General features: G+C 32.2%; 1 protein-coding gene across 1 annotated transcript in view; it reads left to right on the top strand.

The window, feature by feature from the left end:
* The window catches only part of LOC145277853 (salivary peroxidase/catechol oxidase-like), a 119982-nt gene that overhangs the window by 77825 nt on the left and 26660 nt on the right, over nt 1-15497 (top strand). The window contains exons 4-8 of the mRNA XM_080129800.1: nt 2484-2692; nt 6332-6511; nt 7750-7792; nt 13745-13866; nt 14304-14405. Of these exons, the coding sequence (XP_079985926.1) occupies nt 2484-2692; nt 6332-6511; nt 7750-7792; nt 13745-13866; nt 14304-14405 (656 nt within the window). The remainder of the gene's footprint in view (nt 1-2483; nt 2693-6331; nt 6512-7749; nt 7793-13744; nt 13867-14303; nt 14406-15497) is intronic.

Genomic DNA, 15497 nt, shown 5'->3' with positions numbered 1-15497 from the left:
AATTTCTTCACTCTCAACTGGGCACTTTTCTACAGGGAGGGATCGCTTTTTTCGCCGATATTTTCGAAAGTCATCCCCTCTTTTCGATTGTCTAGCCTTAATTTAAACCTACATCACTTCCGGTTTGGCGGTAGGCATAACAGCAAAGGCGTCTCGTTTTTTTTTTTTTCATGTTCTTTTCCCCCTTCGCGGTACGGGTTCAAGCCAACCTTCCTCTTACCACTTTTTTTTTTTTTTTGCTCAACACACACCTCCAAACACCCGGGAATCGCCGGGCACCCATGCTAATATATATATAAAAGTGAAAATGTTTGTGTGTGTCTGTCTGTGTACATTTCCCTACCAAATAACTCTGTCGATTTTCGGTCTACAGACTCGAAATTTGGCATAAGGGGTATTGAGATTTGGGAAAATCTTTTTAATCGGTTTTCGGCCAGAAATTTGGCTGTCAAGGGGTCAAAGTTCAACGATTTGATCTTTGAGAACTCTACCAAACTGCTCCGCCAATTTTGGGTCTAAACACTTGAAATTTTAGATGTAGGTTACTTGGACATGGATCTAACTTTATAATTTGATTTGAGCCCAAAACAAGAATCAAAATAGGGGTCAAAGTTAAAAAAATTTGATCTCTGCGGTCTCTAACAAATAAATCAGCCAATTTTTGGTCTACACATTTGAAATTTTACATAAAGGGCATTCAGCTTTTTAATCGTTGTTTTCTTTTTTTTCTGAAAATTTGGCTTTTCATGGGTCAAAGTTCAAAAGATTTGACCTTTGTGGTTACTAGCAAACTATTAAGCCAATTTTGGGTCTAAACATTTTAAATTTTACATAAAGGGTATTCAGACATGCAGCAAGCTTTTTAATCAGTTTTTGGGCGAAAATTGAGCTGTCAAGAGGTCAAAGTTGAAAGAGTTGACCTTTGCAGATTTTACCAAACTCCTCCACCAGTTTTGGGTCTAAACACTTGAAACTTTAGATGTAATTACTTGGATATAGGTCAGAGAGAGAGAGAGAGAGAGCGAGAGAGAGAGAGAGAGAGAGAAAGAGAGAGAGAGAGTTAGAAAAAAATATCTCCATCTCCATATATAATATTTTGATTGCAGAAATTCCCCTCTGGACCAGATGCCACATACAAATCCAATACATCTACTCTGATAGCCACTATCATGTGTAGCTTATGATCACCATTTGTGCTACATTAACTTGTGATAATAAAATGCTACATTACATCCGATGAGCAAGACTATCACAAGCGCCATATCTACAAAGAAAGAAGTTCCTATTTTTCTCTCTCAATGTTTAGTTTTCCCACCGTTACCAGTTGAGACCGAGTCAAATTTTATATTTTCCTACGATTTTTTGCTTGCATTGCCATTAACTTGTTATCACATATGTACACATAATATAATCTTTCCATTTCTTGGTTTAAAAAATAATAAATTTTTCCTCCTCAAATTCCGCCCATTTTGATTGGCTGATACCTGACTATTCCCATATCTTGCAATTCATTTCTACAATTAGATTTAAACGAATATTTATTTAAACGAATGCTTGCGTTTCTCTCTACAGAAGAAAATCGTGCTAAAAAATTAACTAAATTAAACATATTAACTGATTGTCGTTAAAATTCAAATTTGACAGAAAATGATTATTTACGAATGAAAGTTATAAGCTTACATTTTTTTGACGTTCTTTCAACCCATACGTTTTCAAATGAAACATAGTAGAAATTATACCATTTTTTTCAAATGAAAATAGTAGAAATTATACCATTTTCTTAAATTATTTTTCCTTAGTGACCTGAAATCTCAATTAAGTAATAAAAAAAATGGTTTAATTTTTGAGATTACAAAAATAATCCGTATACGGTAAATATTATAAAATTAAATTTAAAATTTTCCCAGAAACTCTTATCATTAAAATATTTTTTTACTTTTTACTGAAAATATTGAATAAACAATGCTTAATATCGTTTGTTCGAGAAATTATTTTTTCATGCTATATTGATTTCATCACCACGGATTTTAGGGGCTTTTTTTCGTAATGTTCTTGAAATATTAAAAACATTTTCTTTGAATTGTTAACATCTACGGTGCTTTATTTTCATAAAAAAAATAAATTCATGCATATTTTTTAGTACTTTAAGCTATAACTTTAGTAAAGATAATTTTGTTTACATAAAATAATATATTTTCACTAAGATTAAAAAATAATTATGGCTTCATTATATTCTGTGATAGTTAATTAATAAATACTGAAAATTTCATTAAAATTGGTTGATTTCCTGAATTTTAGTTAATTTTTAAGTGAAAGGAGGGACTAAAATATTTATACATTTTGGGGATTGGCTATTAATTTTGCACATACTTAATAAATATAGATAATGAAAAAAATTACACTAAACAATATTTCTGTAAGGCAATTTAATTTAACCTGATTAACAATTTAATTAAAATTGAGATGTATTCACTGTCTTTTAGGTTTCAGGAAAAAATTGGTAAAGAAATTTTGAAGTTCCTTCACACTCCTTTGGCACTGTCAAAAAAATGTGCTTACAAAACAGAAATCAAATGCGACCCGAATTTGGTCTACCGAACGCTGGATGGTTCTTGTAACAATTTGGAAAACCCTTTATGGGGAAAAAGTTACACACCTTTGAAACGTTTGCTGCCCCCGCTCTATGAAGACTGTAAGTTTTACGGCAAGGAAGAATCTTTCAGAAACGTGGTTAGTCGATAATTTTGAAAAAAAATAATCATTAACATAGATGTCTGCATATTTTATTACGATTATTCTTTAAAACGAATTCAAATACTAATAAGTATAAAACTTATTTCAATGTAAATAATTCAGAACTTTACACTTAGTAAAATAAAAATAATTTTTTTTAATGTTAACACTTATTGCTGTTTCATTTTAAGTGATATCTGTAGTTTTACTTTTTTTTTTTCAAACAAACATAAAAAGTTACAAATTCATTTTTCTCAATGTTAATTGGATTTTAATATTAACATTTTTTTTGTAAAATTTAGTCATATTGCTATCATGCTGGCGGTACCATTATAATATGTAGCTTACCTTTTTAATGTGGCCTATGAAATTCTGTCTCTGTTATAGTAGGTAGACTATCTTAAAAAGTCGGTTTTGTCTGGTTCAAAAGCTGAACCAGTACCAAAAAAAAATTATGTATCATTAATTTAAACACTAATTCCGGGTTAGTAATACACTAACTCGGATTTAGGGTTAATGATTGGATTAATGAAGGGTTTTTTTTCGGGTTGTATTTAATTTATTTTTCACTCACAAGCAAGTATTTAATGGGAGTTGTTGCTAATTATTGCTTTATGCATTCTTGAGAAATGTTTAATGATTGAAGACTAGATTAAATTTATTTTAGAATTTTAGTAATTTTAATTACTGAATACATTTTATGACTGAATTCTATTTCCTGAAATTAAATATATATATATATATATAAATTCTTGTATATGTTTATCATATCTATGAATATAATCTTACTGAAGTAAGACACATTCAAACCCATAGGTTACATAACAGAATCAAAAAGGTAGGCTACATATTGCACCAACATTGCTTACATGTACTTGTGACGATATTCATCCGGGCTGAGTTGAGCCGACTCCAAGTGAATTCACTGCATCACAAATCAAGGTAGTCCATCCAAGTTTTTTAGTGCTGGCATATCATAGCTTCTAAGTCAGCTTTGATCATTGCAAGCCATGCCCGCAATTGACCACCACACTTTTTGCACCATTCTGGTAGCGGTGTTAGTGCTATTGCCTTGTGAATCAAGTCAATTGATAGATGACAAAGGACGTGCCAAAACCATTGGAGCCTCATGACCAGAAATACTTCCTCAAGTCTTACATCATATGTGGATTCTAGGAGGTGGTTGGTGATATGAATTCGGAGAATGCACCAAAGATACTACTGCTCGAAGATTTTCAACCTTTGAATGTCAACTACTAACATGGATCTGGGTTCTTTTAATGATCAAAGGCGATTATGGAGCTGACAGACAGCAGAGAAAGCTCTGTTAATTTAAATTGAGATTTCATCTTGTCCTTGCCTTTGTGGCTGTAAAGGTGGCACTTGAAGTTGTCAACCTCTTCGACTACTTTCCCGTGAAAGGTTATAGCGACCCAATGTGACATAAGGTTTTTGATATTTTTGAGGCGTTAGTTTTCATGCCAGCCCATGGAGCTGCACCACTGATACCATAAAGTGCAGTTTGGGTATCTGTGTATGTCTCGCCGAATACTGCAACATCGTCAGTAAAGTCTAGACCAATGACTGTAAAGTCCAGTCTAACTTTTGCACCTGGAACGCCAGTTAGTTCTTGCTTTAAGATCCAATCAATGATGTAATTGAAAAGAACTGGTGAAACACCAAGCAAACACCAGACTGGATGTTGAAGAAATTAGAATCCTCGCTGTAACAGTGGACCTTAGTTCTGGTATGTACATAATAAGTTTTGATTAGGTCGAGCAGTTTTGTAAGGAAATCATCATGCCTCATAATCTCCTACAGATATTCGTAATCAACAGAGTCGAATGCAGCTGCAAAATAAACAAATCAGCCAATAGTTGATTTTTGATAGCACCATTGTTGCTCCAATATTCTGCGTAATGTGAAAATTTGATTTGCTTTGGTCAAAACCACATTGGTTAATACAAGTGCACTCGTGGAAAAAAGAATCAAAATCGAGTCACTCCAATCATTGGAAATTTTTTCGGTGTTCCAGATAGAATGGAAAATTCATAGTTTCTGCGCAGAACTTATAAATCTTATCTGAAAAACTATCTTCATCAGTGACTCATTTTTCAGTTTCATTATGACTTCAGCAGTTTCAACAACCATAGGGATATCACAATCGAATTCATAAAGAATCATGATTTCTTGATTAGAAAGAAGGTCCTGTGTAGGCGAGTCATAGTTTAACATCTCCGTAAAGTGCTGATGCTAACGTTGGGAACTTTCCACCAGATTTGTGGTAACGGCTCCTTGTTTATTGATCAAGGTTTCGCTTACAGCACTGACATCTTCTGCTGCCAACTTCAGGAGCTGATATAACTTTCACAAATTACCTACACCCGCTGTTTGTTCCATTTAGGATGATATTGCTTTCCAAAAAGGTTTGCGATTGGATTTCATAGAATAAGATATTTAACTTCTAGACAGGGAAGATCAGATCATTGCTATTTTTTGCATTCTGCATTTCTTCAGCCAGAGAGAGTATACGTATTGAGATCCATTCCTTTTGATGATGATTAGAAGCACATAGTACTTTATGAACTATTTCTTGGACATTTAAAGATAGACCAATCCTCCTCTGGCAATACCTTAGGATAAACTTCTAATTTCAACTTAAAAAGGTACAATGATAGCATCTAATCTCAACGAAGATTGAGATTTAAGCATAGGTTTCAACTGTAATCAAAGCTTGGTGTGTACAAGCATATGATCTGATCCATTGAGACTTTCTGTTTCGGAACCTCTGAAACACAGCAGTCTAAAACACAACTGCTCCATTTTGAACAAACTAAAATGTAGTCAATTAGGTTGGATGAGCGGCCATCATTTGAATACCACGTTATTGTGTGCTTTCATGAGTGCTAAAAGTATGTATTTGTAATTACCAATCCATTAATCGAGGCAAAATTGATCATTCGATCACCATTTGAGCATCAATTGTCTAATCCCTGTCGAAGATTGCAGCGTTAGCATTGACATTCAATGTGATGGTGATATCATGATAGATGGAATTAGCAGAAACGCTGCTATTGTAGAGATGATACGATGTGGAAGAGTCTGGAACTGGAATAACTGTATACCCCGAATTAGGGAGTCTAACTTCGGAAATGCATGTAATTTCAATTTCGATTATTAGAGTTTGGCTTTCAAAAGAGAGCATGCTTCTCACATTCCAACACGTGACATTCTTGTGAGACAGAAGACCAGCTGACTTATTTATCACCTGTCTCACTGGACGCGGATGAGACACGTCACATAAAACCATGCATGCGATAGTATGTACCAGATTATCATTATGTTGCGAATTCATTTGAAGTGTCACGGCATGAACAAGAGTCCACAAAAGTAGTTCCTGTGTACATTGACATATTCTTACATTTTTTGTTTAAAAAAAAGATTGCATTTTGAATAATTTTTAAGTCTTATAATTATTTTTTTAATCAATAATATTACTAATACCATCGACATATGCATCCACCGTGCATATATTTAGTATAAATAAGAAAGGCGTATAGTGTTGCTATGATAATTGCAGCTACGTATTACTTTTCAGCAATCAACATACCTCGAAGAAGAAGTTTCTTCAGTACAACTTTACCCAGTGCACGAAAAGTGAGTAGTTTCTTTCACAGGAACAGCTCAAAACAAACATTGGACAAAACCCTTTCTCATCTCGCTGCCCATTTTGGCGAATTCCTCATGCATGATCTTCAATACGTACCAATCATGAAAGGTAAATTCGTTTTTAAAGAAGTTATGCAAATTATGTTAATATTTCTACCTTCTTCGCTATTCATTGCCTTATACGCTCTATCTCTTTTTTCCAGTATCTCTCTCTCTCTCTCTCTCTCTCTCTCTCTCTCTCTCTCTCTCTCTCTCTCTCTCTCTCTCTCTCTATCAAATTCATTTATCTTTGAGATAAATTCGACGTTTAGAAATCAACCGCAAAATAAAGGGATGTAAAGGGCGTAGGGTAAGAATAACAGCTAAAATGGTCTTATTTGTTGTAGCTTGGTTAATTTATGCCTAAATCCGAGATTGCTTTTGTTGAGTATTACATTATGTCTGAGACTATTGACTGCATGAAAATGGTAAGTTATGAAATAATTGACAACACAAAAATGATGAGGAAGTGATAACAAAAAGACCGACAAATTGAGATTTCATCCCTATATGGGATGCCGCCCTGATAATTAGTTGTTAGCTTCTTGGTTGCCAGATAGCCATAAGCAGTAAAAGAAAGTGCTATAGTCAGTTCTGGTGATCAACTGTGGGTGACTGAAAGGAAGACAAAATATTTAGAATTTCTGGTCAAGAGTTAATATATTTGGGGGACTAGTTGTCGAGATGTTAGATCGATATAAGAAGTTAGAGAAATCGGGTCCAGTAGATGAAGAGACGAGCAGACAATGACTGGTCTCTAGAGTTACCTCTTAGTTGATATCCTGAACTTTGGAGACGGTAGATCAAGCCAAGAAACGTAGACACCAACGACAAAGCTACAACAATGTACACACACACACACACACACACACACACACACACACACACACACACACACACACACACACACACACACACACACACCTGTGTCTAACAAGTTAAACAATATCTGTGTCTGCAATTTTGTTTGCGTTGAATTGTAAACTACTTCTTGTTGTCAGGACTAGTGTCGACATGGCTAGATGAAGCCTGCAGCATATGATTTGGGAGGGGGCTTATGAACGTCTAGAAGAAGCTGTCTTTAATTTTCAAGATCTGCTTCCAATGATTTTAAACTTTAGGAACATTTTAGAAACGTGTATTTCAACTAATACATAAATCAATAAAAGTTATAATAAACCTCAAAAAGTTATAATAAACCCAAAATACATAGCCTTGCACTTAACTAGTAGTAAAATAGATTACACCCCCATCTCCAAAATAAAAACGTGGATTAAAATCAAATTATACATGTTAATATTTTTGCAGGAAGAGATCAAAGTCGATTTGATTGCTGTACATTTTCTGATGTGTAAGTAAGAACTTTTTTCCTGTTTGTTTCATGTTTTTGTTTGAAAAAAAAATGTTAAAAGAAAGTGCAATGTTATAATGGTTTCCAACATAAATATGTTACAAACAATCTTGCTGAATTTATATAATGCATTTATCATGTCACTGAGAAGAGGGCCGAGAGTCAGTGCAAATGAAAAAGAAAACAATATGAGACTAACTATTAAAGAAAGGGTATAAATATAAATTACAAATTACATGAGTGAAATAATTAATGGATTTAATGATAGAATCAATTTAGTCGCTACGATTCAGGTTTTGAGATATATATATATATATATATATATATATATATATATATATATATATATATATATATACATGCCTCTCGCAGTAACTTAGTTCACAATACATTGTAGTCTACATTGCACTGTAGAGAATTTATTGTTGATTTTATCAAATATTTTATATAATGGCTTCAATTAAAGTTTAAAATGCAAAGGCCAAGTATCATGCTTCAATTGTGCTCTAAACAGAAACATTCACTTCAAATGCGCCCATATCATATCAAAGAATCTACTGTTGATTTTATATACCTAGCATTACTCTTTGTGCGGTAATAATGGCTTTAATCTAAGTTTACCATGAAAAAGTCAAGTATCATGGTTCAATTGTGTTTTAAACAGAAATATTTATTTCGAACGCGCCCCTGCCATATTAAAAACCTACTGTTGATTTATATGTCGAGCCTTTCGGCCGAATCGAAAAGGAAGGAAACAGCTCAGGTCTCTTGCTTTTGTAGTTGTTTCCGGTGGTCTTTTGCGCAGGTGTGGATTTCCTTTAAAGGGAAGTGACGTTGCCCATGTGTGCGTACGTGTGCGCACATGTGTGCATACATGTGTGCGTTAGCATGTATGTGTATGCACATGAATGTGAGTGTATGTACGTGAACGTGAATCTATGTACGTGTGTGTACGTGCGTATGTTTGTGTGCGCGTATGTGTATGACAAGAAAAGTGGCTTGAGAAGTGAACGCGTGTTTTGTGTGAGACTAGAACAGGCTTTCACAATATGATCAGCAGTAGAATGTTCATTTGCATGAATTTAAATCCAAACATTTAGTTGTGGGCCAAAGTAAAATATAATTGTTATATTTTGAGTTAGGTTAAAATTTTAATTCAAGGTCCTTTGATTAAGAAATTTAGATGCCAAGTGGTGAGCATTTAAAAACAAAACGGCTTAAACCCCAAGTAATAAAAAAATATATATATATATATATATATATATATATATATATATATATATATATATATATATATATATATATATATATATATATATATATATAAATATATTTTGAGAGAATGTTTGAGTAGTAATAAGGAGGGGAGGAGAGTGGAAAAAGAAGAAAAAAGAAAGAAAAGCCAAATCTGAATCAGTCGTTATGACAGACGGGCTGTGGCAAATATGTTGGTCAAGGTGAAAGATATATATGGGGAAAAAGAAGGAGGGAAAAAACGATAGGAAGATAAGATGCTCACAAGGAAGGGGTGTAAAGCAACGCACAAAGGAGGTGGTAGGGGTAGTCTATAAGATTGAAACTAGTTTATTTAAATATTTTAAATCAGGTTTGTATTTATATCTTTCCAGACAATAAAATATAGATTTTATCATTTATCTATGTATCTATTTATTGATAGAGAAAAGAAAATAGTTATATAATATATAAAGTGAATCAGTAGTTTTATAACCAGTATTAATATTATTAATAATAATTATTAATAATATTAATAAATATTCAAAATGCCAAAATTTAAAGTAAACTAAACTAAGAAGTTGTGATGATTCTGCAGAAATAAGCAGGCTCCCCACTGGTCGGTTTGACCGCCCACAGCTTTGTTTGGACCTTTCAGATTGATTGTTGTTATTAACTGCCGAGTCTTATTTTTGGCGCTATTTTTATGTTGCAGGTTGCGCCAGTTTTCAAGTCAAATGGGCGTGTAAACTCATCTCCTTATCCGAGACATGGAGCCTCAAACTCTTTTGTTTCTTTTGTTTCTTAACATAGGGCGAAATGTTATTATCATTTGCAAACAGCAATGCCCTTATGTCGGGCGAAATATTGTATTCTTTGCACACCGTTGTGCTCTACGATTTGATTGATTTTCATATTTATATGTCTCTCCAAGACAATTTTAAGGTCCACATTTGGACCTGCCCTTTGTCCGCCATTCGGACGGTTATTTACAGTGAACTCCATGATGACTACCTGACTCGCAGCATCACTTAACTCATCGACTTGTTGCAAACTATTCTTCAAACAGTGTGGAGTCTCGAATCCTGCAAACGCAAAGATACACCATGAACCTTACGGGTGTTACCAGCTCTGTTCAACAGAAAGCTAAAGATGGCACATCTTTTGCAATTTGGATCTTTTTACTTTAATAAAATTTACGTTGAAGTTTGAATGTGAGCCTGTTGTAAATTCTGATTGCTTTCTTTCATTCTGCCAAACTATTAAACAATAATATAGGAAGATCAAATATTTAGAATTAGGGTTTATGTTAATTTGAGCGTCTCGGATAATAATCATTTTAGAATATGATAATTACTATAAGGAGCTTTTAATATATAATTTAAGATACAATTATTGAGAAATTATTATTAATTTCAAAGAAATATTAATCTCGATTTTTTTCTATGCTAAATTAACTGGTCTTAATAAACTACATTCTGTTGATATTAGGATTTCTTTAAGAGGTCTTGGCGGGATTGTTTGGGTTTGTAATTGCAGACGAAAAGGGATTGCGAACCAGTACTGAACATGAATTTGTTGAGCGGTTTAAGTTTTTATAACCAATTATATCATGGAATGTATTTCAGGGGCAAATTAATAGAGTTACTAATGAGAATGGAAATTTAGATTTAGAATGGTAGGAATACGGGTTTAACATAGTACTTAATTCAGTTGAATATAAGTGTTTAAAAGATATTAAAAGGTCTTTTCTAGATGTGAAATTCAAGAGTCATGATTTGGTATGTAAATATGTAAAAGGTGGGAAACTAAAGAATAGCGAAGAAAAACAAAAACAAGTGAAGCATGCATAGTCCCCCGTGAGTGTACAGTGAACGAGGTATATAAAAAATGATTAAGTTCAGCATTTCCCCCCCCCTCCCCCTTTAGCCCCAAAAGTCCGCAGGGGACATCAAATCCTGGTGAAAATGAACAAACGGTACAGTTTTAGGTCTTAACATATTTAAATCTGAGTTCTACACCATGCTAAAAAAGAAATGACTAAGTCCATCATTTGACCCCCTCCCCCATTTAGCCGCAAAAGTCCTCAAGGTCTTAACATATTTAAATTTGAGTTCAGTACCATGCAAAATTGCTAAATAGACATACGCAGAAAATTTTGGACAAATATGGTAAAATAGACCCAAAAATAGAGTGTTTTTAATAACCCTAAAAGAGCCCCTGCGGCACATCAAAGAGTTATCGTATAGTATAGACAAACAAAATTATATAGAAATCAATTAGTTACAACTTTTCAGAAAGTTCTATAAAAATCCAATGCATCAAACTTTTTTAATAAGCACAAAAGTGTCAATTTTAGCCATTTTAACCCGAAAGGTACCCCTAGGGGGGCAACCGGAGTTTTCCCCGGAAAATCCATACTGTTACTTTTTTACTCATATCATGTTTAATGTTTGTGCAAAATTGCAAAAAAATTCCAAGGCGTAGTTATTAAGAAAAGTGTGGACAGATGAATGGATGAATGGACAGGGGTGAATTTACAGGCCCACACTCCTTTTTTCGGGGACCAAAAAATGAAAGATTCTTAACATAACAGATTATTTATAAGAGAAAAATGGAAGGTTTAGTATATTGAGTATACAGTAATGTGAATGGGGATTTATTTTTATCTAAAGTTATTTCAAATTGGCTGTATTTAAATTTTTTCTTATGTTTGCATCATGAAACCAACTCGTTTTTAGTATTTATTACAGGTTTAGGGAAAGTAATTATTTTAAGTGCTTCAGAGATGCAAAGGTTACAGAATGTAGACCCTGATGTGTATGATTCAGCCTTTTTGTGTATACTCCATTTAATTGAGTAAGGAATCTTTAATTGTTAGGTTTTTGATTAGGGTTAGGGTTAAGGTTAGGGTTAGGGTTAGGGTTAGAAGTGCCTTTATTATTCTGTGTATCTTCATTCTTGAAGGAATGTAAATGATTTGAGATTCTCACTTTTATCAAATTAGAAGTTGCACCTATGTATGTTTAAGTTTTTAGTTTATTTTCATTATTTAAATACCTATTTAGATTACTATCGGGATTATTATTCACAATAGGGAATTTTCAGTTGAATGAGTTTCGGGGGACGATTCAGATGTATGATGGTCAGTCTGTTGTGGGTTCATAGTGGGAATATTATTATCTGAATTATTTTGTAGGTTGTTGTTATTTAATGCTGCCATATCATTTATTGTATCCAGAATGTTTTGATTGGATTCATTGGTTATTATGCCACTTTGATTGCTTTCTTGCATTGGCAGTTGTGTCACCGTGCATGCAATTATTATTTAGAGGACATCCCTTTTTATTTTGGCAGTTACATTTATTTATATGGACTGTATTATGAGGAGGGGTCTGAGCTTTTTTATTTTCATATTATTGGATAATATTATAGTTTGTGATAAATTCGGCATCGTTGAATATGATATTTTTATAGAGTTTTTGTTTAATAATGTACTGTACTTATGCGGGTACTTAAAGCAGTTTTCTATTATTATAATAAATATAAATGTTTATTTTGAAAAGTAATTCTTTCTAAATGAAATTTAACTATATAAACTCTAATTGTATTTGTTCTATCTAGTATATCGAGCAATTTTTATTTGACTGGGATTGTCTTATATAAATATTACCTGTCAATAATATTTTGTAAGATTTGAAACTATTAGATTCACCAATCTGTATCTAATTCATTTCATCATCTTGAAGAATATATATATATATATATATATATATATATATATATATATATATATATATATATATGTATATATATATATATATGTATATATATATATATATATATATATATATATATATATATATATATATATATATATATATACGAATTAAGTAAACGATAGATATTTTAAAGGATACTTATGTTGTTTGTAGAAAAACACTATATCAAATTAACAGATAATAATTATCTACAGAGCTGAATCATAAAAAAATTACAAAAAGAAAAATTAGATTCAGACAGGATTTCAACCTGTGCCTGAAAGCAGAGGCCATCGTTTTACCACATGATCTCTCAGTATCATATACAAATTTTTAAATAATGGCAATAATATAAATAACATTTTCTGCTTATGGATATTCTATGCAGCTTTGTTTATATTTTAGTAGATTTCCTTAAGTTGAATCCATATCAAATGGATTAAGTAACTAATATATTTCAAAAATATATTATCGGATTTGAAATCCATTATGTAATTCATTTAACTCTTCATATTTGTTGTGGATACAACTGAAATCCTTTAAACATTTTATCTTTAATGATTTACTTACATGACATCTTTAGTTTGATGCCAAATAAGAGGGTTAGTAGCAAATTAGTATCAGAAGCTGGACAGACTGGATTCATTCGCTTGCTTTTCATGTGGATGTCTGCTTACCTTCATTTCTTTTTTTTTTAATCAAGACATATTCACACTTAGTGTGATTCAGGATGTCTTATCATCTTGTTACCCCCTCCCCCCTAGAATTGGTAATGACGCCATCTTCCCATTCATTACTTATTTCTAAAAATTGCACACTTGACTTATTTCAAAATATCCAACATTCGGATCAGCTTAATCTGCCCAAGACGATTCATTATTTTATAATATATCAATTGTACAATAATTAAATGTTTTCTTTTCTTTAAATTTACAATATGTTTTTCTTTATTTTCTAGAACTTATCAGATTTGTATGCCGATCTCAATTCCATTCGATGATTACTACTTCATGAAATATGGAAGGCGTTGCATGTCTTTCACAAGATCATTGCCAACACCAGCGACCAACTGTAAAATGGGTATGCATTTGAAGTTTGACTGACGCTCTTCATTTCATATCATTTAATCGTTATAATTTTGATCCTATTCAATAATTTGTATAATTCTTTTCTGTTCTTATTGAGTATAAAAAACAATTCCTCAAATTTTTGGATCGGTTCCAGTTTTTTTTTTTTTTGTTTTCATTTTCTTCTGGTATTCCACTTTTTATTTCTGTTGTTCCTGGAATTTTTCTTCTATTAACACTTCCACCCATTTTTTCACAAAACTATTTGTTTTTGTTTTTTGTTTTTTTTTGGGGGGGGAGTTCCCCCTGTTTTTCAGTTTTTACTTAATTTTCTTACTCTTGACAAAACCTTCAACACGGAGTATTTTTTGTTTTCTGTTGGATTTGTTTTCAAACGTGTCATATGTCGTATTTGCATGCATTGAACCACATTTCTTAACTTCTCATTAGGTCCACGTGAGCAGCTCAACCAGAATACCCATTACCTCGATGCTTCTCAGATATATGGATCCGATACAAAGACTGTGAATAAATTAAGGAAGCGCAGTAAAGGTATATTTACTTATATAGATGTAGTGAACAATCGTATTGATTCCGTTTATTGGAAATGTTTGAATAAAGAGACAGAAACACAACTTCATAAATTCAACATTTTATTTTTTAATTTATAATCTTATTTTCTTTTCGTTACAATCTTCATTAGAGATGAAAAAATACATGTTGTTATTCTAAATTTTTTGTCTCAAACAACACAGTAAAAATATTGAAATAAAATCTGCACAAAATGAATTAATAAAAATAATGAATTTTAATAATTTTTAATAATATAATATTTTGGTTATAAGTTGAAGATTTAAAAAATTATTTTCGTTTATATATATATATATATATATATATATATATATATATATATATATATATATATATATATATATATATATATATATATATAGTGCAAAACTTAGTTGAAATTCAAAGACTTACTTTTTCATTCTTATAACTTTTGTTTATTTTCTTCTGGATTTTTTTCATTACAGCTGTTTCGTTAGTGGGAAGGCAATTTTACGATTTATGTGTCCATAAAAATATCCTGTCGCCACCAACTTCTTCAGATGATTTTTCCATTTTATTTTAACAACAAAAATTATACTTTTTCTACGATAAACATGGTATTTGGGGAAAAGAAATTCCAAAGCTACGCTTCCCATGTCCGCCATCTTGGCCTCTTAAAATATTGTATTAGGGCAAAAATACAATGTCTAATCATGAAAACTTTACTTTTTATTATATTTTTTTGTTAAAGAATAATAAACAAAAGCACATCCTATGTGCTAAGCCTCAAATAAATGAATTATTTATCGCCATATCCACCATTTTTTTAAATAAATTTTGTCCACCAAAGAAGTCAATTGTTTGATCTGAAAAGGAGTTATGGTTCTGGCGATATCAACTACTTTCCTCCACGGGGCATCCTTTGAAGTAAATTGCTCTCTTCCCTCATAAACACCTCTTTTCAATATTGACCAGAGATGTTCAATGGGGTTAAGATCCGGAGAGCACGGTGATCAGCTCATGAGGATTTCTCCAAAGAAGCATGTAGATTCAAGGAAGGCTGCAGTCGCCCTAGCAAAATGGGATGGTGCA

The sequence above is a fragment of the Euprymna scolopes genome, chromosome 6, assembly GCF_053919585.1.
Source record: "Euprymna scolopes isolate OS-2025 chromosome 6, ASM5391958v1, whole genome shotgun sequence".
In the NCBI taxonomy this organism is placed as follows: Eukaryota; Metazoa; Mollusca; class Cephalopoda; order Sepiida; family Sepiolidae; genus Euprymna; species Euprymna scolopes.
This window is presented reverse-complemented; position numbering and strand designations above follow the sequence as displayed.